The sequence below is a fragment of the Rhinolophus ferrumequinum genome, chromosome 24, assembly GCF_004115265.2.
Source record: "Rhinolophus ferrumequinum isolate MPI-CBG mRhiFer1 chromosome 24, mRhiFer1_v1.p, whole genome shotgun sequence".
In the NCBI taxonomy this organism is placed as follows: Eukaryota; Metazoa; Chordata; class Mammalia; order Chiroptera; family Rhinolophidae; genus Rhinolophus; species Rhinolophus ferrumequinum.
The window spans coordinates 27600258-27620844 of record NC_046307.1 but is presented as its reverse complement, the minus strand read 5'-3'; the positions used below and the strand labels follow the sequence as shown (position 1 = coordinate 27620844).

General features: G+C 49.9%; 2 protein-coding genes across 2 annotated transcripts in view; one reads left to right on the top strand and one right to left on the bottom strand.

Moving 5' to 3' along the window:
• ADAM19 (ADAM metallopeptidase domain 19) overlaps positions 1–3558 on the top strand; it is a 77727-nt gene extending 74169 nt beyond the window's left edge. Inside the window, exon 23 of the mRNA XM_033096319.1 lies at positions 22–3558. Coding sequence (XP_032952210.1) covers positions 22–75 — 54 coding nt within the window. The 3' untranslated portion in view covers positions 76–3558. The remainder of the gene's footprint in view (positions 1–21) is intronic.
• Positions 3559–5315: 1757 nt separating this feature from the next.
• Positions 5316–18510, bottom strand: NIPAL4 (NIPA like domain containing 4). Its single transcript, XM_033095589.1, has 6 exons — positions 18202–18510; positions 14805–15044; positions 11967–12023; positions 10886–10976; positions 8376–8536; positions 5316–7670 (listed from the first exon to the last, which is right to left on the bottom strand). Exons 1-6 carry the CDS (start codon positions 18236–18238, stop codon positions 7042–7044), a joined length of 1215 nt encoding a protein of 404 aa, XP_032951480.1. The 5' UTR covers positions 18239–18510; the 3' UTR covers positions 5316–7041.
• Between the last annotated feature and the right edge of the window lie 2077 nt (positions 18511–20587).

Genomic DNA, 20587 nt, shown 5'->3' with positions numbered 1-20587 from the left:
CTCCCTTCTCTCTTTCCACAGGTTCCTGAATACAGATCACAGAGGGCTGTGGGGATGACTAGCTCGAGAATCTAGACCTGTCTAAGGGCTGCTCCCTTTGCTTGAGGAATCTGAACACCACGGCCTCTGGAAGAAGCCTGTCTGGCCACCTCTGAGCTCCTCCTCACCTCCCGCCTTCCTCCTGGGACCACCGCATCTCCAAAAATCTCCTTCTGGACTCAGACCTCCTCGGCCTCCTTGGAGGCCCAGAGGGACTTCTATCTGAAGGCATCCAAGTGTTGTTTTGTGCAATATACAGCCCCGGGTAGGGAGAGGGGAGCGCAGGAGAGGACGAATGGCAGCTCTTCTCCAGCCTCCCTTCAACTGGCCCCTCACCTCAGAGATGCCAATAGGGACGGCCCAGGCTGTCCGAGCTGATGAGCCCAGCTGGGAAAAGTCCCCTTTAGCCCTTCAGGTGAGGACTTAGCTTGGAGAAGCCATCCATCCTCGTCCTATGGCGGAGGGTTTGCATGAGAGCTTTCCATTGAGTCTGTCTTCCTAGAAGGTCCCAGACTAGACAGGCTGGACACTGGCCCATTTTTTGTAGCTCTGAGATTGAGAACTGTGGCCCTGCCCAGGGCTTGGTTGACATCACAGCTTCTGGCTCTGCGGCCACATGTGAACAAGTCAAGTCCCCTCCTCGCCCCACTCCCCAAATTCTCATATCCCCTTATTTCCATGGGTCACTCTGACTCAGACAGGTACTATTTGTAGGCAGTGTAGACAGCAGGGGGAGCACCAGGCCTCCTCTGAGCCGTAATGCCAAAGGTTTTGACTCTTGACTCAACGATAATTCTTGGTTGCCCTTTGTTTTTGCTTCTGCACTTTCCAAGTCGCCCGTGGTTTTGATTTCTCCTTCCCCGCTTGGGCCCATATAACGTGTGGTGCTGTGCAGGGTGGACCCTCAGCAGTCCCGATGTCCCGGGGATCTGGTGCTAGTGACCTACAAGTCAGGGTCCTGCCAATGGAGCGCCTACCTTGGTTCTCAAGAGTATTGACCTCAGTAGACTTGGGCCGTGGCTGTGGGCATCGTGGCTTTATTTTCTGTTGTGTTTTGTGGCCTCAGCAGGGTGAGGGTCTCCCTCCTACTTCCTGACCTAAATCTAAGGAAAGTGGAGTCCCCGGGGGCAGCAGCAGGTGCAGTGCAGGGAGTAGACATCCTAGGAACTCCAGCCCGTCCCTTGAGGCAGGCCCGTTGCTGCCTGAGCAGAGAGCACACCTGTCTCTAGAGGTCCCTAGAAAAGCAGCAGTCAGCAGCCTTGATGGAACAGTCTGAGCTGGGGCCAACCAGGCTGTTTAGGACCCACTTCCTCTGTTCCCTCCTCTGATCCCTGCCTTTATCTGGCCCTCACAGAAAGAACTCAACACAGACTGGCGGCTGCCACTGCAGTGGGTCCTACCATCCCCGGGGCAGGGCAGGAGGGCTGTGTCACTGGAATGTTCTCTGGGACTGCCTCCCACCCCCAGAAAGGTGCTGTGTGGCTGGGGCCCCCCCACTTCCTGCAGTGAGCAGTTGTTTACTCTTGAAAACCTCAATACAAGGAAGAGGCTTGAGCTTTCACTCCCCAACCCCGACCGCAGGGCCCCCTTACAGTTCTCTGCACACAGTAGGTGCTCAATAGATGTTCCTGGGTTTGTAGACAAGGGAGAGATGTGGGATCTGTACCTGGGGACACATGGGGGGTGGATTAGAAAGATCTCAGGAAAATGAGGTTCTCTTCCCTCAGGTAGTCACGGTATTCATGCCCCTTGCTCCCCGACACAGGCCCTGGTTGTCCCCCATAACCAATGGTCCCTCCTCCTTGCTGCCGGATTAAGTCAGGGGACACCCTGCCATTTAGTGTGCTACTCCAAAGGTCCCAGGTCTCCAGGCTGGGTCCCAGAAAAGGAAAGGGGAAAACAACCCCCGCAAAAAAGAAAACAAACCCCCCGTGATCCTTACAGCCAAACCCACGGCTCACAGGCAGTCCGGAGGCTTGTCCAGCTTTCCCCCCAAACCAGGAGGTAGAAGGCTTGGAAGGGAAATGCCACAGCCATTGTGGCTACTTGAGCCTTTTGAACCCGAAATCCACCCTCCCTGGAACCACACCAGAAAGAGACCTGGGTTGTTGCTTTCTTGGTGTTTTTGTTTTCCATTATTTTAATACCACCTTCCCTCCATCCCATAAAATTCTACTGTGAACTGGAAGACGGTCACATGTTAAAATCTGATAGAGACTTTAGCAGCCGATTCTACTGACTGTTTTCCTCCTGGTTCTGTTTGGGGTGCCGGGCACTGTCATTCTTGTAGGCCGAAGCCCAGGAGCAAGACCTGCCATGGTGCACCCCCGTCTCCCTCCTGGGCTCGTGTGCTGCTTTGAGGTGACAAAACTAAATACGGATTTCAGGAAGGGGGCACTTGATTTGAAAGGATTACTGCAAGCCTGGGGAAGGGAATATTGCGGTTAGGGCAGGGAGCTATTGCAATAGAGAGAACGCTGCTGCGAGGTCTCCCAAAGCTTTTGCTCAGAGGGAAGAGAACTTTCCTTTGTAGGAAGGAGTGAACTTGGCTAGAAAGAAGCACCGCCAAGCACTGTCTCCGTGCTCAGCCTTTTGGAGAGGGGCTGTGTATTGGCTCAGGCTGAGAGTGGGTCCCAGTTCAGAGTCTGGGGGGGAGGGACGGAGGAAAGGGGCTTAATTAAGCCTTGGTGGAGTGAGTTGACCAGCCCTTTGTTCAGATGGAGATGCATATAAATCTTTTTAAAAGCTAATTTAGCCTTCTGCCAGTTTTACAACCCTGGAAATGTTTTTTTTAAGAGCCTGGGAGCCATCTCTGAAATGTAAACCTCAGGGGACCCAAGGGAGATAGCGCCTGGCTCCCTGTCTCAGTGGGAGCTTTGGCCCAGGCACCTGGCTCCCAGTCGTAACTACCTGCTTGCCCTGGGTTCTCTTTTAGACTTGTTTACTTCTCCCTATAAAAGCCAAGTCCCTTCCTGCCCCAGTTCTGAGACACTTGCAGACCTCATGGTGTTGCAGTAGCCCCTTCCCCCTATTGCAGTAGTCCCTTACCATTCCTTGCAATAATCCAAAGCCCCCGCCCCCCTTAGCTATGTCCAAATTTGTTATGTGGGAGAGGGGATGGAAGACTTACATATTTAAATTGAGGACCAGTTCTAAAGTCAGTGGTTGTATTAACTGTGTGTATAACAGCTCTGCTGGACACCTAATAAGAAAGCCAAGGAAATACCAACTGGAAGGTGCTAAGAGGGGTTCTGCAGAATCCAAGCCAAGCGCCCCCTAAGTTACCCTTCCCCGCATCCTCTCACACCATCCACTATGTGTATGTATGTGTCTGGGATCCAGGGCAATGTGAATTTTCTTTTTTTGGGGAGATTATTCGTGGGAAACAGATCCTCTTCTCTCTCGTTCACCTATTAATTGTTTACAAAATTTATACATCTATGCAAAATACTTGAATGGGCCATGGTGCCTTTTTTCCTTGTTTATATTTAATTAAAATAAATTGTCATTTGAAATGTTGTCTGGTTCGGCAATTCTTGTTTATTTCAATGTCCTGCTCAGCCTGGAGAGGATCTGTCACATGAGGACTCAGAAGAAGAGTGCCCACAAAGACTGTCAGTCCAGCCTATCAGGCTGCAATGGAAGACGCTGAGCTACACAGAAGCCTTGGGTCTCCCCAGGACCAGTCGGAGGGGCTGTTTGTCTTTGCACTTGGACATAGGCTGGTCTAGTTTAATTAGATCTTAGGTTCCTAAAGGCATAAATGAGTCTGAGGATTCCCTGATCTGTGTTCTGAGACAGCTGAGACCCTCTGCTCTCATCTTATCGCTAGGGACCATGCACTTCACAGAGGGGAGGACTTGCCAGAGCTCCGGCCAGGGCTGGGTGTGCTTTCTGACTCCAGAGCCCTGGGTGATAACAGCTCACCTCCACTAGTGCTTCCCAGTCCGAAGAAAGACCCCACCCTCATTCATCTGATCCCCACTTCCATTCTGAGGTTCTCTAGGAGACACAACCATAATAACCGTGATGGCAGCTAACATTCACTGAGTGTTTAACACATGCTAGGCGCTGAGTGCTACTTGATCTCATTTAATCCTCACAAAAGCCCCGGGAAGGATCCTTGATATCAGATTATATTTTGCTAACTTTTCATAGTAGTGATGAGTTTGCCTCAAAGGGACTGCAAAGGCATCAAACACAGAGGTCCTGACTACTAAAAGGCTTGCTCATGAAGTTACCCCCCACCTAAATACCCATGCCCACCTAACACTGTCATCCAGACTAGCTACTGTGTCCATCTGTTGGCCAGTCTCTGGGTTGGTAGTCACACATTGGTCAGCAGCATAAGACACTGAGCCTGACTGGACAGACCTGGGTTCAAATCCCAGCTCTGCTGCTTACTGCATGAGTGAGAGCAGGTAAGTTCCAGAACTGGGAGTGAGAATACCTACCTCTAAAGTGTCATGATCATTAGTGAAATGCCCTACGTGAAAGCATCCAGCTGTGCCTAACACAGGCTAAGTGATCAGAGACTGCTGGCTACGTCAGGTTTCGAGTTGCTGTGCTTAACATTTGAGGTTCTATTAGGATCTGTTCTGGGTTGAGCCCTGGTGCCCAAGAGTTTGGGAAAAGAAGAACTATTTGGAATGATATCTTTCATTCATACAGTGAATGTTTCGTGAGTGCCAGCTCCGTGCTGAGGATGTCCATCGGGGCCTGCACGGGTGCCCTGTACTCTGAGGAGTAGGACCACAGCCACCTCTCACGGGGAGATAGCACAGGTCGCAGGAAGAAAGGAACAGGTCGCACTAACAGGCTATGCAGTGGGGGACAGATTTAGTCTTCGGAGAGACACACACTCCCTGGTAGTTAAGACTGCAGGCTTGGAGCCAGAAGCTACCTTGACGCTTCCTGGCTGTGTGACTTTGGGCAATTACTTAACCTCCCTGAGACCCTTTCCTCATATATAAAATGGGGATCAAAGTATAGCTGCCTTGGGGGGTTTTGAGGACTTAAAGAGAGAATTCACCTAAAGATCTAAGCGCTTGTGCCAGGCTTCTCGTTAAGGGCTCAGACATTAACAAGGGATGAGCATCTTCTCCTGACTATTCCCAAAACAGCCTTTCCTACTCCTTCCAGGACTGAAAAACCACTGTAGAGACCTCCTTGGAAGCCACAACCCTCCAGAGACTGGGGACTGGCTTCTCAGCACTCAAGGAACCAGTTTCATTGCTCCACGTGCCAGGGAGGCTAAGACACAAGTATAACGTAAACACACTCGAAGGTCTTTATTCTCGACCTTGCAGACCACACTCTCAGGCCCCTCAGATTGCTGCCATTCTCAAGACCCAAAGTGCCGCGTTCATTTTAGTTACAGACAAATCCACATTCATTAAACACTGGGGATTTGAGGCTGGAGGTGCAGGAAGCCGGACTGTTGGTCAGCTGAACCTTTGGAGCTTCAAGGCCAGCACGTTTGGCCTGGGTTTGGCTGCGCTTAGAACATGGGACGTAAACACAGGGGCAGGTATGGCGTTACACAGGGGAAGCATGGCACCAACTTGGGGGCTGAGGATCAAGACTTCCCTTTTTACAGAGAGACTGGCTCCCTTATTTCCCTTTCAATGGTGCTTGCACCAATTCCCACACTCCTGCAGCTAGAAAGAAGACAGGAAGGGAAAGGTATCAGTTATCTTTCTCTCCAGCTGCTCTTGTTTTTTGAATGCCTCTGGCCAAATGTGAAGGGACCAAAGGCGGTCCCCAAAGCAGGTGGTGCTGGAGCATCATGACACGCTGCTTCCCAAGGTGGGCAGCACATCAGCTGGGGATTTGGGGGCCATCTGGTCAGCAGCCAGAAGGCATCTGTGCCAAGCCGACACTCTACTTGGTGGTCGCTGAAATCCAAAAGTGGTTTCACTGGCCGAGCCTCTAAGGCTGGAGCCCAGCAATTACCCAGAACCCTCTCCACCTGGAGTGTTGGTTGGGAACCAGAGTAAACACAAAAGTTAGCCACATCGGGCTGCTTCCTGCCAAATTCTGACTTTGTTCTTCCCTTTCCCCACCTCTCCAAGTCATATTTTGCTTTACTCCTTGAGGAAAAAGAAAGTGCGTTCTGCCAAATTCTAGCTTGACAGACAGGGTACTTTTTACAGCAGTGCAACTGCTGTTCTCTTTCCAGAGTTAGGCAAAATGAAATACTGGGTTTGGCCAGCAGAGCTTGGCTGCGAAGCAATTTTTGTTGTGGTTGCTCTCGTTTTGAGTTCTGAGATAATTGCCCAGATGTCTCAGCGACTGACTCCTTGTATGAATATAGAGAGGGAAGGGGTCGGCATGGGGGCGGAGTGAGGGGAACAAAGATGCTGACCTCAGGGCTGGAGTGCCTGGGGAGTGGGGACGGTGGTGGAAATGGTTCCCTGAGACAATCAGGTGGCTTTCACAGTAAGAAGGTCAGCTCAGGTCTTGCTTCTGTCTCTGAAGAGGAAGTGGCAAAAGCAGCCAGACATTTTTCACTAGCTGTGTCTGTCAGCTCTGGATGGAGAGGCATGGCGAATTGCTTTCTGCACCTCAGGGAGCCAGCTTCACTTCATCCTTGGGCTAAGGAATGGCAAGTCAATCTCAGGAGAACTAATGCTAAGGATTTCCTGACGACCAACATCTCAGGAAGTTCTTAGATCATGCTACATTCAACGGGTCAAAGTCTATCTTGTTCCCAACAACAGAGATGGCACCAAGGAAACAAGTGAGAAGGGAGGTCCGAGGGACCTGCTGGCAATGATGGAAGTAGGGGATTTTGGTCACTGAGGTTGTTTCCAGGAAGTTCTGCCACCACCACTCCCTGGGTAGGGATTTTTCTCCTGGAGACAGTGATGAGGTATAAATGAACATCTCAGAAAAGAGGGCCCATTGGTAACAGTTGTGCTGAAAATAACCAGGTGGCTCTGAGACGGGGACGTCAGGCTGTCCCATAGGGCCCGTCCTCTTGCTCATGTATTCCAAGCTTTAAGAATGGATTATAAATACTTTGGGCTTTACTTCTGGCGATGGGGTACTGGAGAGTCCTATATTGTTCACAAGGTCATTCTTGTCTTCTAGTCTAATGACAGAGGGCTCTGGGGCAGGAGTGGGGGGCGGGTTTTTGTGCATGTGGGGCAAGTTGGTCCGGCTGATGTCCAGGTCTATGAAAGCGTGAAGCATGAACACACCCAGGATGACAGTGACAAAGCCAGAAAGGGTGCCCACGATGTCCACAGCAGACATGCTGCGCCACTCCTTGAAGAGGATGATGGAAGAGGTGACCACGATCGTGGTGAAGAACACGTAGTAGATGGGGAACACCAGGGAGGTATTAAAAATGTCCAGTGCTCTGTTGAGGAAGTTGACCTGCGTGCTGAGCGAAAGTGCCAGGATGAGGGACAGGATGTAGGGCAGGGGATGGTGCACCACCGGCAACCCCTGGAAGAAGTTCTTAATGGTGATGCCCAGACCCTTGACGGCAGACACAGAGAAGGCGCCGATCACAGAGCAGATGACGATGTAAACGAGGATATTCCTCTGGCCATAACGCGGGGCGATGACGAAGATGAGGATGAGGCAGAACACCAGCAGAAGCACAGCGAACACGATGTACCCTTCAGCAGAGGAGGGAGATCGATCACCCGAGGCACATTCCCTCGCTTGTAAAATAGCGTTAATCATAATAGCTTCCTCAGAGAGCTTTTTTTGTGGGATTAAATGAAATAATGTACGTTGTAAGACTGAATGTGTCCCACCGCCCAATGCATACATTGAAACCTGATCCCCAATGTGATGGTGTGGAGGACGGGCCTCTGGGAGGAGCTAAGGTCATGAGGGTGGAGCCCTTACCACTGGGCTTAGTACCCTTCTAGGAGGGACCCCAGAGAGCTCGCCCCCTCTACCATGTGGGGCACAGTGAGAAGATGGCTATGTATGAAGAAGGAAGCAAGGCCCTCGCCAGCCACGGAATCTGCCGGCACCTTGATCATGGACTCCCCAGCCTCCAGAACAGTGAGAAATCAATGTCTGTTGTTTATAAGCCACCCAGTCTACGGTACTCCGTGATAGCAGCCCGAACTGACTAGGACAATGCATATAAAGCATTTAGAACGGTGCTTGGCACATAAGAAACAATAAATGGTATCACTCTCTATATATCAGGCTGGGAAGCCTGTAAACTGGCTTTAGCCCCAGCCCACCTTTTCTTTAGCTTGCCTTCTCCTCCAGGTGGCAGCGCCTGAGATGCTCTGAACCCAAGCAGCCCTTCCGCATGGTTCATCCTCCAGCGCTTTCCCACTCGCTGGTGGCTTGGAACCTACCTGTGTCTTTCATCTTGGCAGCCATCTCAACGACAGTGGTGATCTTCTCTTCCTCAGGGGCATGTATCACCATCACTGTGCTGCCAGCCACACAGATCACACAGCCCAGCTTTCCCAGCAGATTCAGACTCTCTCCCAGAAAATACGAGGAAAGGATGGCACTGAACGTGGAAATGGGAGAAAGGGATTAGGTGGCCATGTCTGTCCCAGCGTCCTGAAGAGAAATGGGGGCTGAGCAAGTGCTCACAGAGAACTCATTACTCTCTCATATGGAAGATTTTCTAGTTATTCCCCCACCCCCCACCAAAGCCATCTGAAATAGAAACTTACTTACGGGAAGGTTACAGTGTGTGATGGAGGGATTGACAGCATATGTACCTGTGAGTTGCTTTCCTTTTAGAGACTGAAGGTGTCCCAAAACATAAAAGTTGGAAGACCCCTTCAAAGCACTCTTGTCTAACTTCCTACCTGATGAGCTCATTTTCTCTTAACGTTGCAAACAGATGGCTTTCAGTCTTGGGTTGTATACCTCTGGTGGCAAGTAGCTCACCCCTTCCCAAGGCAAATGAATACGTTGTAGGTACATTCTAATTATTCACCAAAAGTATGGGAATTTCTACTCACTGTCCCGTTTCTGTTCCTTGAGCCATACAGAACAAATCTATTCCTATCGCCATTTGTGTATGCCAATATCAACAACCACAATAACAATTATAGGCACCGCGTCTTGGGCACATATTACATGCTAGGTATTAGGCTAGGAACTTTCCATTTATTGTCTCACCAGCATATTTTACTTCTCAAAGAGTTGAGAAGTAAAATATACTATCCCCATTTTATAGATGAGGAAACTGAGTCTCATAGAAGTTAAAATAATTTGGTCAGGTCATACGACTGGTGAGCAGCAGAACCAGGATTTGAGTTCCAGTTCAGTCTCATTTATAAAGCTTATGGTTTTTCCTCTACACCTAAATGAAGAAAATTCTTGTGACTTTCCCGAGTCTCCTCTTTTCTGGGCAAAATACCTCTAGTTCCTTGCTGTTCCTTGGTGATGTGATTTTCATTCCCCTCACATCTTCTAGATGAGCCAGCAAAGGTGAGGGAAGGAAGGAGGGAAATTGGGCAAGGCAGATGTAATTGGCAAGGCACACTTCTGTTTCTTTACAAAGGTGGCATTAGTTTGGGGTAAAAGTCTGCTGGCTGACCTAGGACCCAAGAGCCTCAAAAGTCCCTGTTAGAGGTGTTAGGAGAGAGGGGACTGACGTCCAAGCTCCTCTGGATGTCTCCCTTCTTTCCTCTAAAACTACCCAAAACATTTTACCCACAATGCCCTTTCAAGAGAGTCTGGTGGCATTAGCTTAGACAGAGGTCATACATTGGAGGACTGGATTCCCACCTCTCCCAACTTCCCAGGGGTGGGAATTTGTAATCAGATCTGTGATAGTGGTGTCAGGATGATGTTAGCCAGCTGTGCAGTGTGAGTCATGGCTCTGTTTGTTTGTTTATTTGTTTGCTGTGTAAATGTTGCAAAGTTGTCATCAAGATGGTAAAACGAAACAGGAAATTATGGGTACTGAGTGTGGTTGGCTGGGATTACCTGGGCTCCGGGGTTAAGTCAATTAGAACCAGCTTCAAATGGGGCTTCAGGACCCCCACAGAAGAGCTATTTGTAGCTCAGGAGGAATGGGGCAATGGAAACACACATATTAGTATCAGTTATTTTTAAAACTATCAAATATTTGCAAGGCAACGTGGTGTGTGGTTAACCATCTGGACTCTGACATTAGTCTGCCTGGGTGTGGGTCCTGGACTAGCCTCTTGGGACCCGGTGACCTTGGCCAAGTTGCTTAACCTCTCTCGGCCTCAGGTGTCCCCTGCTTTCTAATTAGTCAGGATGCTGGCAGGATTAAATGAGTTAATACACGGAATACATTTAGAACATTTAGCACATAGTAAGCCCTCCATATACGTTAACCATGGTTATTCTGCAGTGCCAGTTCTGACTATACACTTTCTGTGCATTATCTCATTTGGTCCTTACAACAATGCCTTCAGATAGGTGTCATTAGCATCCCCATTTAGCAGATGGGGAAACTGAGGCTTAGGGTGTTTAAGTGACGTGCACATAGTAACGTAACTATTAAGTGGTAGAGCTAAGGTGAGGACTCAGGGAGTGGTAATCTCTGGCTCAAGCTTTGAACTTGTACACTTCTCCAATTTGAGGCACCAAAACACTGACACGAGACATGCAGTCTGTGGCAGTGGAAGCCCTTCCCACTGGCCTGGACGTGGCCTGCCCCTCCATTGCCCAGTCAGTCGAGGGGATGCTAGAGCAACTGGCGGCAAACAACCCAGGGAGCCAGAGCTCTGAACAGCACACTGCCTCCTTCTGGGAGCAGCGACAAACCCAAGTCCCATTACGAGTGGCAGTTGACCCCACTTGGCAGTTCCAGACCTCAACACACTGCAAACCGGAAGGAGCCAGAGACAGCAAGAGAGGTGACAATAACCTTATGAGGACACTCAGCGCTCCCAGAGGTGTGATGACTGTCGCAGGAGCAAATGCGTAGGCCCCAAAGTTGGCAATTTCTCCAGCAGCCACTAGGAAATTAAGAGAGAAGAAAAAAGGCTAGGGTGGGTCGGATTCTCCATCTACAGCCCAAGTGAATCTGGGTAGAGATGGCGTCATTCAGTGCTCCACCGTTCATAGACTCCCAGAGCAGCATTCCTTAAAATCCTGATCTTCAAGCTCTCTCCCTGCAGAATCTGATCAGAAAGTCAGGCCCAGCCCATCCTGATCACATCCTTCCGTTTGAAAGATGGAGACGCTCGGCCCAGAGTTCACAGTCACATGACAGGGTCATGGGTAGACACCATCTTTTCTTGAGGTCGCCTGGCTTCTAGTCCAGGCATGGTCAGGTGTGTCTCAGGCACTGCCAGTGTTAGGTCTGTAACACTTTCTAGAAAGTGTTAATTATCAAATTAAGAAACGGTTACAGTTGTTGATTCTCCAGGGACCAAATGGTCCATAGAGCATCTTTCCCAGAGGAACTGTGGGTCGTCTAGACTGACAAACAGGTGGTTAGAAAGTCATTCTTAAAGGGTGTAATTCTCCCCATTTCGGTTTCTAGTTTGCAGACTCCTGCAAGCGCTTTTTCTGTCTCTCTGCTGGTAGAGAAAGCAGCATGAAAGCAGATGATGAATGTGATAACTCCGGCTAAGACTGGGGGTTATAAATTGAAAACTCGCTAATTTTCCATCTAAAAGAATTAGCATTTGAAAGCCAGAGAGGGTAGGTCGAACACGGGAAAGGCGGGGGAGCCGTGTTACACATTTATCATCACCAGCTCCGTACCTATATCTCTGAAAATAGATGCTTCATGGATGAAAGACTGACTTTGGGTTGAGAAAGTGATCTGAGATCCAGGTAAGATGTTCTACCAACAAAGACTGTCAAGGTTTCCCCCCTAGGAATCTGGGCCTCAGATTCACACTTTGTGCAAGAGACAGAAATGCCCCATCCACCCCTCCTTCCAGCGCTGCCTCTGCCATCAATAGGTCACTTTCATTGGTAGCAAAAACCCCACTTACTGGTGAGAAATCCAGCCCACCACATTGCATCTTTCAGGTAGCCAAAGCCTCCGTCCACTATAGAAGGAAAGGGACACAAAGTTAGAGCTTGGCCACACTTTCGCACACACCTTTCCTGTCTCTACCTTCGCTTCACAGTCTCTAAGGGTTCAACATATGTGAGTCCTCTGGGCTTGCTTCTCGGCCCTTTCCTGGGTGAGTCCATCTGCTCCCCGAGTTTTAAATCCCATCTATGTATGTGCTGGTGTTCCTATGTCATATATGTACCCTGATCCTTTCTTCTGAGCCCAGATGTATATCTAGTTGTTAATTTGACATCACTTGGCTCTCTCACAGGCATCAAACTCTGTTCTAAATGGAACTCTTGATTTTAAACGCTCCCCATCCACCCACCAAATGAATCTCAGTCCCTGGCACCTCGATGCACCTAGGGACCTAAGCCAGAAGCCAGGGAATCACCCTTGACACTTCCCACTCTTCCACCTTCTGCATCCAGTCCATCCTGCTGATTCCATCTCTAAAAAGCATCTCATATGTATCTACTCGACTGCCACCACCCTACTCCAAGGCATGTCACCTCGGGCCTGGGTTGAAGCAGCGGCCTCCCCTTGTTCCTCTGCTTTATCTCTCCTCCCTTTATAATCCATTCCTTTCATAGCAGCCAGTGGTCTTTTAAGAATGTAAATCCGATTATGTCTCTCCTCCGCTTACAGCTGGTTAATGCCTTCCTAATACTCTTAGGATAAAGACCAGAGTCCTTCATAAGCCTGTTCGTAGCTTGACCTTGCTCACCTCTCCAAAGGCATGTCCTGCCACTCTTCTTACTACAATCTAGCCACTCAGGCTTTCTTTTACTTCTTCAAAAGTAATGAAGTCTTTTTGGCCCTGAGGCCATCGCACATGCTTTTCCATGTCTGCAATAGTCTCCTTAATGATATTTGCTTGAATCTACATTCACTCTCCAGGTCTCTGCTTGAATGTTGCCGTCCCTGAAACCTGCCTCGATGACCCCTTGTCTTGATTATTTCCCCGTTGGGCTTTTTTTTTTCGTCAAACCCAGCTCTTCTTTTTCGTGACAATTGTTATTTATAATGTGACTTGATCTGTTTATTTTCTGGCATTTCTCCCACTAAAATGGAAGCTCCATGAAGCCAAGGATTGTGTCTGTTTTGTTCACATGATGGACTCAGAGCCTGGTGCTTAGTCAATACTCAATGACAGCAGCTATGATGATGATGATGATGGTAATGATAATGGATAGGTTTTAGACACTTCTGTGAAAATCCAAAAATTGTATGCCACTTTTTGTGAATTCCCATTTTTCTACGAAGGTCTTTAGGTTCCTAAAGGAATTAAAATCTCCCGGAAAAGTCAAAGGCTCTGAAAGAATTTTACTCTAAGGGTTGAAATCTCAGAAGATATTGAAATGGCAGAAAATTAAATTGAACATGTCCGAACTTGAACACATCATCTTCCCATAAACCTGCTCCTCCTGCATTATTCATCTCAGAAAATAGTACCCTCATCTCCCCAGTTGCTCAAGTCAGAAAGCTGTGTCATCCTTGACTCGTGTTTTTACCATCCCTTGGAGACAGTCAACACCAAACCCAGTAAGTTCTACCTTCAAAAGCTATCTCTAGACTCTACCACTTGTCCCATTCCCACGACTGTTTCCCAGGCCCAGACAGAGTTCTGTCGTCTCTCTCCCCTAACTGGTCTCCCAGCCTCCATCTTATCCCCTAATCCATTCTACACCCAGCCACCAGGGATCTTCTCACATCGTAAATTGGACTGTGTCACTCGCCTGCCGAAAGCCTTTCAGTCACTTCTAATTGCCCTCAGACTCAGGAGCCCAGTTTACAAGACCTGTCATGATCTGGCCCCAACCCCATCTATTACCCCTCTTCCATGCTTCAGCCATCCTGAACTGTGCTCAGTTTCTAATACATCACTCATGCTCTCTCACCTCTGAGCCTTTGCACATGCTATTCCTTCCGCCTAGAACACTATGTCCTCCTCTTTCCCTCTTCATCTTGTTATCTCCTCGTTATTTAGGTCTCAGTTTCCAGATCACCTCTACAGAAAACCTCCCCTAGCCATACCCCCAAGCCTGGGCTTTACATGCCCCCCACAATATTGCCATAGCATTCTGTTTTCTACGTGATAGACCTTAACACTCTATGGGACCATTGCCTATTGACTTGCCTGTCTCTCCCACTGGACTCAATGTCCCACAAGGTCACTGTGTTCTTATGTCTTCCATGGCACCTGGCACACATCAGGTACGCAATGAATGGTAATGAAATGAATGAATTCTTTTACTCATGACTCCACTTCTTAAGAATTGTTTCATGGATACACATCTTATTTTCCAAACAAGCAAATCCCTGTGGACAGAGACTCAGCAATTCTTTTGTAGCCCATAAGGGAGCTCAATGCCATAGTAAGTGAAGACACACTGATGTCTGACTTTGTTCTGGGAAGAAGTATCTATATTCCTATTTTGTGGGGAAGTTGTGCCGTACCAGTTGCCTACGATGACACAACTGGTGAGAAACAAAACCAGGACTAGACCTGGGGTTTCTGATTCTTGACCCTGAGACCCTTCCCTGTTTTCATCCCAATGAACTAATCATGAAGTTCTCAGGATATACTGGATTATAAAGAAAGGTCTCCTGTGGATGGATTGGATTCCCAGTGGGGTTGACAATGAGCCTGCGTGCCCACCTAGACTAGGCTCGCAAACGGCTGCAGTGGCCCCTGTGAAGGGAGGTTCACCGGGCTGGCTGAGGGCTCAGCTGCCCGGCACCTCTTCCCCACCCACCCCCAGGAGCCTACCAGCCCGTGTGGCCCCCGAGGCCACCAGTCGCAGGAGGCCTTTCTTCTTGAGGATGACGCTGCTGCCGATGAGGAAGCTGGACAGGAAGGCCAGACCCAGGCCGACGTAGAAGCTGTAGTTCTTCCTGAACCTCTCCTGCCAGCTGGTAGAGGTGACATTGCTGAGTACCTGGGGGCTGAGGTCACCAACAATCTGACACAGGACTTGTTGGGAGGAGCAGTATAGGGTGAGCAGGGAACCTAGAAGGGAAGACCATAGTGAGAGAGTCACGCTGGTGACATTTGCACACTTTAAAAAGATTGAAATTGACCACTGTTTCAGACCCCGAGCTTCAGCTACTGGCGGGCTCCATCCATATACTGGGCACCTACCTAAAAAGAACAGTTAACATCCACTGAGTGCTTACTCCAGGCTAGGGCTTTATTTGTGTGAACTCATCAAATCCTTACAACGATTTGTCAGATAAATGCTGTCTTTCAATCCCATTTCCTAGGTATGGAAATGGAGGCCCTGAGAGGTCAGGTACCTTGCCTAAGAACACAGATGGTCTGACTCCAGAACCCTAGCATGTAACTACCCAGCTATACTGATGCCCCCCACCTCAGGCTGGGGCCCTCAAGCTCTTAGGTGTCATTGAATCTAACTTCCTGCCCTCCACAGGGCCCGTGGCCTCCAACAGCTCAGGATCACACAGGAATTCTCCCTCCCTGAGTCCTCTTCCCCCCCTAACTGCAGCCACAAGGGAGACCTCTGACAGGTAACAGGAGGCAGTGAGGTTAGAGAGTCCACAGCCCTTTCTAGGTCTGAGGATGGTTACATAAGAGGGTCCAGTTTGTTAGAACTGACAATTCCCAGGCCTTACTTCGAAGACCTCTGGTGCTTATGCTCAGAGGCTGGGGCCAGTCTTCAGGCCTCAGAAGGGATGTATGTCCCTGCCACCCCATATGGAATCTGTCTTTACCTTGCTTTCCAAGTCCTAGAGTCTGTGAGAGTCTGAATCAGCCCTCATGTCCCAGAGTCAGCCCACCCTTGCTTGACCTGGCACAAACACCAAGGACATGGGACAAACTTGGGCATGAGGGGCAGACCTTTAATCAGAAGAACAAAGCTGCCTGAGTTCAATAAAAAAAAGTACAAAGCACAGCTAATAGTCCTTCAGTGTGTACTTATGAGGCCCTCTGCTCTGGGGCTTTTCATGAGCCTTCTTATCACGTCCAGGGTTTTAGCTGAAGAAACCGGGACCCCGGTAACTTCCATAACCTGCCTAAGGCTACATGGGTGGTAAGTGGTGAAGCCAGAGTTAGACCCCAAGCCTATCTAATGCCAAAGCCCATGCTCTTAACCATCACATGCACCCCACAAAACAGGCAGCAACGACTGTGGGGTTTCATTTGGCTTCTTGAAGATTATTTTAAAATAGGAATTTGTTACCAACATTTAAAAATCAGATTTCCCATGAAAATTCAGTTTCTGGTTAACTTGCTGGGCACACCTCCCCACTGAAACAACTGGCGGCCACTGAATAGTGTTGCCTACCGCCCCCCGAACCCTGCCCCAGACAGGACATGCTCTTTGCAATGTCCCAGAGTCCAGACCCAGCTCCATTCAGTCATTTTTATTATGTGCTTGGTTCCTGGGCAGCATTTGCATCTGTGACCTCTGGTGGTAGAAGGTCTTTTTCTAATTGTGTGTCACAAAGACTCAGCGCCTGTGCCAGGGATGGAAGCCTGGGCCAGGCATTTCTCTGTGGACCAGGATAGGACTCCGGGCCTGAACTAGAAAGGAGCCCAAATCCAAGGTCAGGCAGCTCCGGTTTGGGCATACCTAGAGCACAGAGTGGCATCCTGGTGGAATGTTCACCTTTCTTTTAGAGAAGCACGTAACAGCAGAACTGGGTGGGACAGCCCTTAGAAGACAGCCCATCGAACCTTTACTTTCAATTGGGGAAACTGAGGCCCTGAGAAGGGGAAGGACTAGCTTGTGCCATACAAAACCCCAATGGCATCTGGGTCTGGAACCCACCAGGAGACACCTATGTGTTTTTTGCATTGGGAGATCTCTCTTTCCAACACCTGTGTCACAATCACGGGATGAGACAAGAAGCCACGCTCAGTTCCTAATCACATTTGCTCTGACTACTCATTCCTGTTCCTCATCTAGGACAAGAGTCAAGTCTGGGGATTTCCCTGAGCCCAGGAAATGAGCCCGAGCCTGGGGGGATGTCGGCCAAGCGTGGCGACTCCCAAGAGGAAGGTCAAGCTCATTCCCACGTTTGTCCTCCGCCCTCCTGAAGGAGCATCTCCAGCAGATGGAGCCTAAGGGCGCACTGTGGGTTTGGATGTTTTGGGGAGACCTGAAGCACCCAACGGCACAGCACCCTCCACTGAGTCCAGTTCTCCCAAAGGGATACAGAGAAAGAGAGAGAGGGCTGATGGCCACAGGAAACCCAGTTCTGAGGAGCATATCATCTGACAAATGGGTGTTGGGCCAGATGATTCCTGCTTCTCTTCCAGGACTGGGGAACATATTCGTCCCCAGGAGAAGGTGAGGCTAAAAACAAATGACCTTGGTGGTCAGGAAACCAAAGCCCGCCAACACCCAACCGGCCAGCTTTGAAAGCTTCACTGGAGACGAGAAGTTAGAGCAACAGGGATATCCCACCGGCCACAATTCCAAGATGAGGTAGGAGAATAGAGATATACCCAGAAAGGAGTTGCGCATAGTGGTATGAGTACAGGTGTTAGAATCCTAGTTCCATATCCCATTTCCCCTCTGTATTATCTTGAGCAAGTTAGCAGACTTTTCTGCCTCAGTTTCTCTATCTCCAGAATGGAGACAGTAAGGTAATAATATCTGCCTGTCTTCGAGAGTTGTGGTAAGGATTAAATGAGATCATGCAAGTAAAGAGCCTAGTCCACTTTCCCGTTCATGGTAAGAAGTCAGAGTAAAGCCAAGAGTCTTTCCTTATCCTTTCCTGGGTTGTTCTTTGTCACCTTTTTCTAAAAGGTATGTGTGGTTTAGGGGTGCCCCTGTCTTTGGTGGGCCCCACGGACACAGCCAGAACTGGGCAGGAACTAAAAATCTGAAGCAACTGTACATTAAAGGAAACCCGGGATCCCCCAGCCTCTAGGTCGACCTGCTGCAACCAGTAACTCCCGCCTCCGCCCTCTCCCTTCCCGTTTGCCCCTTTCTCCCATTGCTCCCTCAGCTACCCAGCTCCCAAGATGGGGAAAGTCAGCCAGAACCCTGCTCCTTCCCAACACCGGCCTGAGAAGTAGGTGGGGGACAGCTCGTGCTGACCCCACCCCCACCCCCAAGCCCTGGCAGGAGAGGACACGGAGTGGTGGGGGAAGGGAACGCGCGCAGTCCCCTGGTCCCCGTTCGGTCCCCACGCACCGTTCTCGCAGCTGACATTGTTGACCGACGGCTCCATGGGGCCCTGGGCTCACGCACCGATTCGGGCGCGGGCGCGGGCGCGGGCGGGCGCGGACGGGCGCCCCCGGCTCCTCCTCTCCAGAGCAGGTGGCTGAGACTTATCTCCGGCGTGGCCCGCGAGCGAGAAGCCGTCGGGGTCGAGACCCGGGGGTAGGGAGAATGACGCACCCCAGAAGGGGAGGGTCCCCGGGGAGGAGTCACCCGGCGTCTTGGGCAACTCCAAGGGCCGAGGGTGCCCAGCGCTCCAGCTGCCGGCAGAGGGGCGCATGCCCTCTCAGGGCGCGGAGGGTGCCTGGCTCCCTGCAAGGGAGTCACCGCCCCACACCCCCGGCCGAAGATGAGATGGGGCGGGTCCCGGCACCACCACGCCCGCGACGTTGGGACTGCCACCCAGTTCCCTCCCCAGTGACAGACTTGATGGTTCCCAGGATGGTTGGAGAGGCGGCAGGGAGGTCCAGGTTTTTCCTTCCTGTCTGACTCCCTGCCTTATTCATTCATTCAACATAGATCTGATTTGTGCTGGGCATTAGAACACAGCGAGCCCATAGTAGGTGCCCAATAAATGGTTGGTACTCTAAGTGGAATGAATGGATGATAGAAGCTTGGTAAGTTGAATGAAAGAAGGAAATGAAGCGATTGGAGACCAAAATGAGTCAGACATAGTCCCTGCCCCCCCAAGAACCTTATATATTAACAGGGAAACAAAACGGGATCAACTATCTCGACTGGTGTTTTCCAAACCACCATTATAAAATAGGGTGATGGCAAAGTATGTGCTATTGTTGTGCAATAGTAAAAACAGTGGTGGAGTGTATCCCTCTGACCTGACCTTTTAAATGTTGAGAGGGCATGCTGAGGTTGCAGCGCATTGTGCCAGAGCCGAGCCCAGATTCTGAGAGACAGACGCACACATGTGTTAACACTTTCAGTTTTGTTTATGTTTGTGACTTGGGGAGCCACTATATTTGAGGGTACAGGGCCTGCCCCCTTTGCCCAGAGTTAAAGTCAGTAAGTACTCTGAGATAGGGCTTTTCAGAGTTAGAGGAATTTCACGTTTTAAGGGAGTAGGCGGAGGTGGGGGCGGCTGGGGGAGGGCGACTGGGATCTACTGGAGGGCCTTCCACACCCTCTCTGGGCCCCAGACTCCCCATTTGTTCTAGAAGGGGGCGGGGCCTCCCAAGTTGCCATCCAGAGCATCCTGGGAGTGCAGACATAAAGGGCTCCATTGAGCTACAGGCTCCTCACTGCTGTCCTGACAAAGCCCTTTTCTCTCTGAGCCACAATAGCCCTGTCAGGCAGGTAGCAGGGCTGGCAGCATTGTCTCCCCAGAAAAGAACAACAGGGTTCACTGTCTATCCCAGGGAGGGCGGGTAGCTTCGGAAGAGTCTGACCAATCGGGGACAGATGGCTCTGTCCTTAACCAGCCAGGCACTGGTGAACCAGCCACATCTTATTTGGTCAGTTATTCTCTGATGAGCAGGAAAACAAGTTTACCAACACCCAAATTTCTAAAAACTTGGCTCTTCTAAGTGCACGTCTAAATGTTTTATGTTGTAGAGCCACAGTGTCCAATGTGGTAGCCACCCGTTCCATGCAGCTATTGAGAACTTGGCTAATCTGAACTGTGCTATAATGTACGTATAAAATAAGCATTGTTAACATTTCAGGCCAGATAATTCTTTGTTATGTGGGGCTGTCTAACAACACGCCTGGGTTCTACCCACTAGATGCCAGTAGCACACACACACACCCACACACACCTGCATCCCCATGTCCTCCTCCCCCTTGTGACAAACAAAAATATCCCAGTCAGGTTTCCAGACTGGCACCCCAGACCAACTGTTCCAATCCTCAAAGCTTCACAGCTGCAAAGAAATCCCCTAAATCAATGTACTGTGTGTTTCTAGGGTGGTATGGCTCAAGAGGGCGGGAGGAGGAATAGAGAATAAAGATGTGAGTAATATGAATGCTATTTATAGAGGGCTTGCTATATGTTACACAGGTGCTCATTTAATCTTTGCAACAACTCTGGGAAGCAGGTTCTATTAGTATCCCCATTTTTTTCAGATGAGGGAATTGAAGTCCAGGGAAGACAGTCAGCCTGTAAGTTGAGAAGCCGAAAATCTAATACAGACAGTTTTTGATGCTACACAGACTGCCTTGTGGTCGTAGGTCTAATAACAGGCCACGAGACTTGGGTAGGTCACTTGCCTCCTGGCATTCCTACCCCAGGTAAAAGGGCTGGGCAAGATGTGGCTTGCCGTCCTTTCTAGCCTTGCAGAACTGGTCTTCTGGGTAGAGTGGGGGAGGACAGATGGTTGTCACCATCTTCAGGCTGACCTGGAAT

What these genes read in the sequence shown, in the direction of transcription:
- NIPAL4 (XM_033095589.1), bottom strand. Translation starts at nt 18,238, where the DNA reads ATGGAGCCGTCGGTCAACAATGTCAGCTGCGAGAACG. An exon ending in CTCGGGGGCCACACGGGCTG is followed by an intron (nt 12,024 to 14,804) that starts GTAGGCTCCTGG and finishes TTCCTTCTATAG; the next exon opens with TGGACGGAGGCTTTGGCTAC. An exon ending in TGCCAAGATGAAAGACACAG is followed by an intron (nt 7,671 to 8,375) that starts GTAGGTTCCAAG and finishes CCTCTGCTGAAG; the next exon opens with GGTACATCGTGTTCGCTGTG.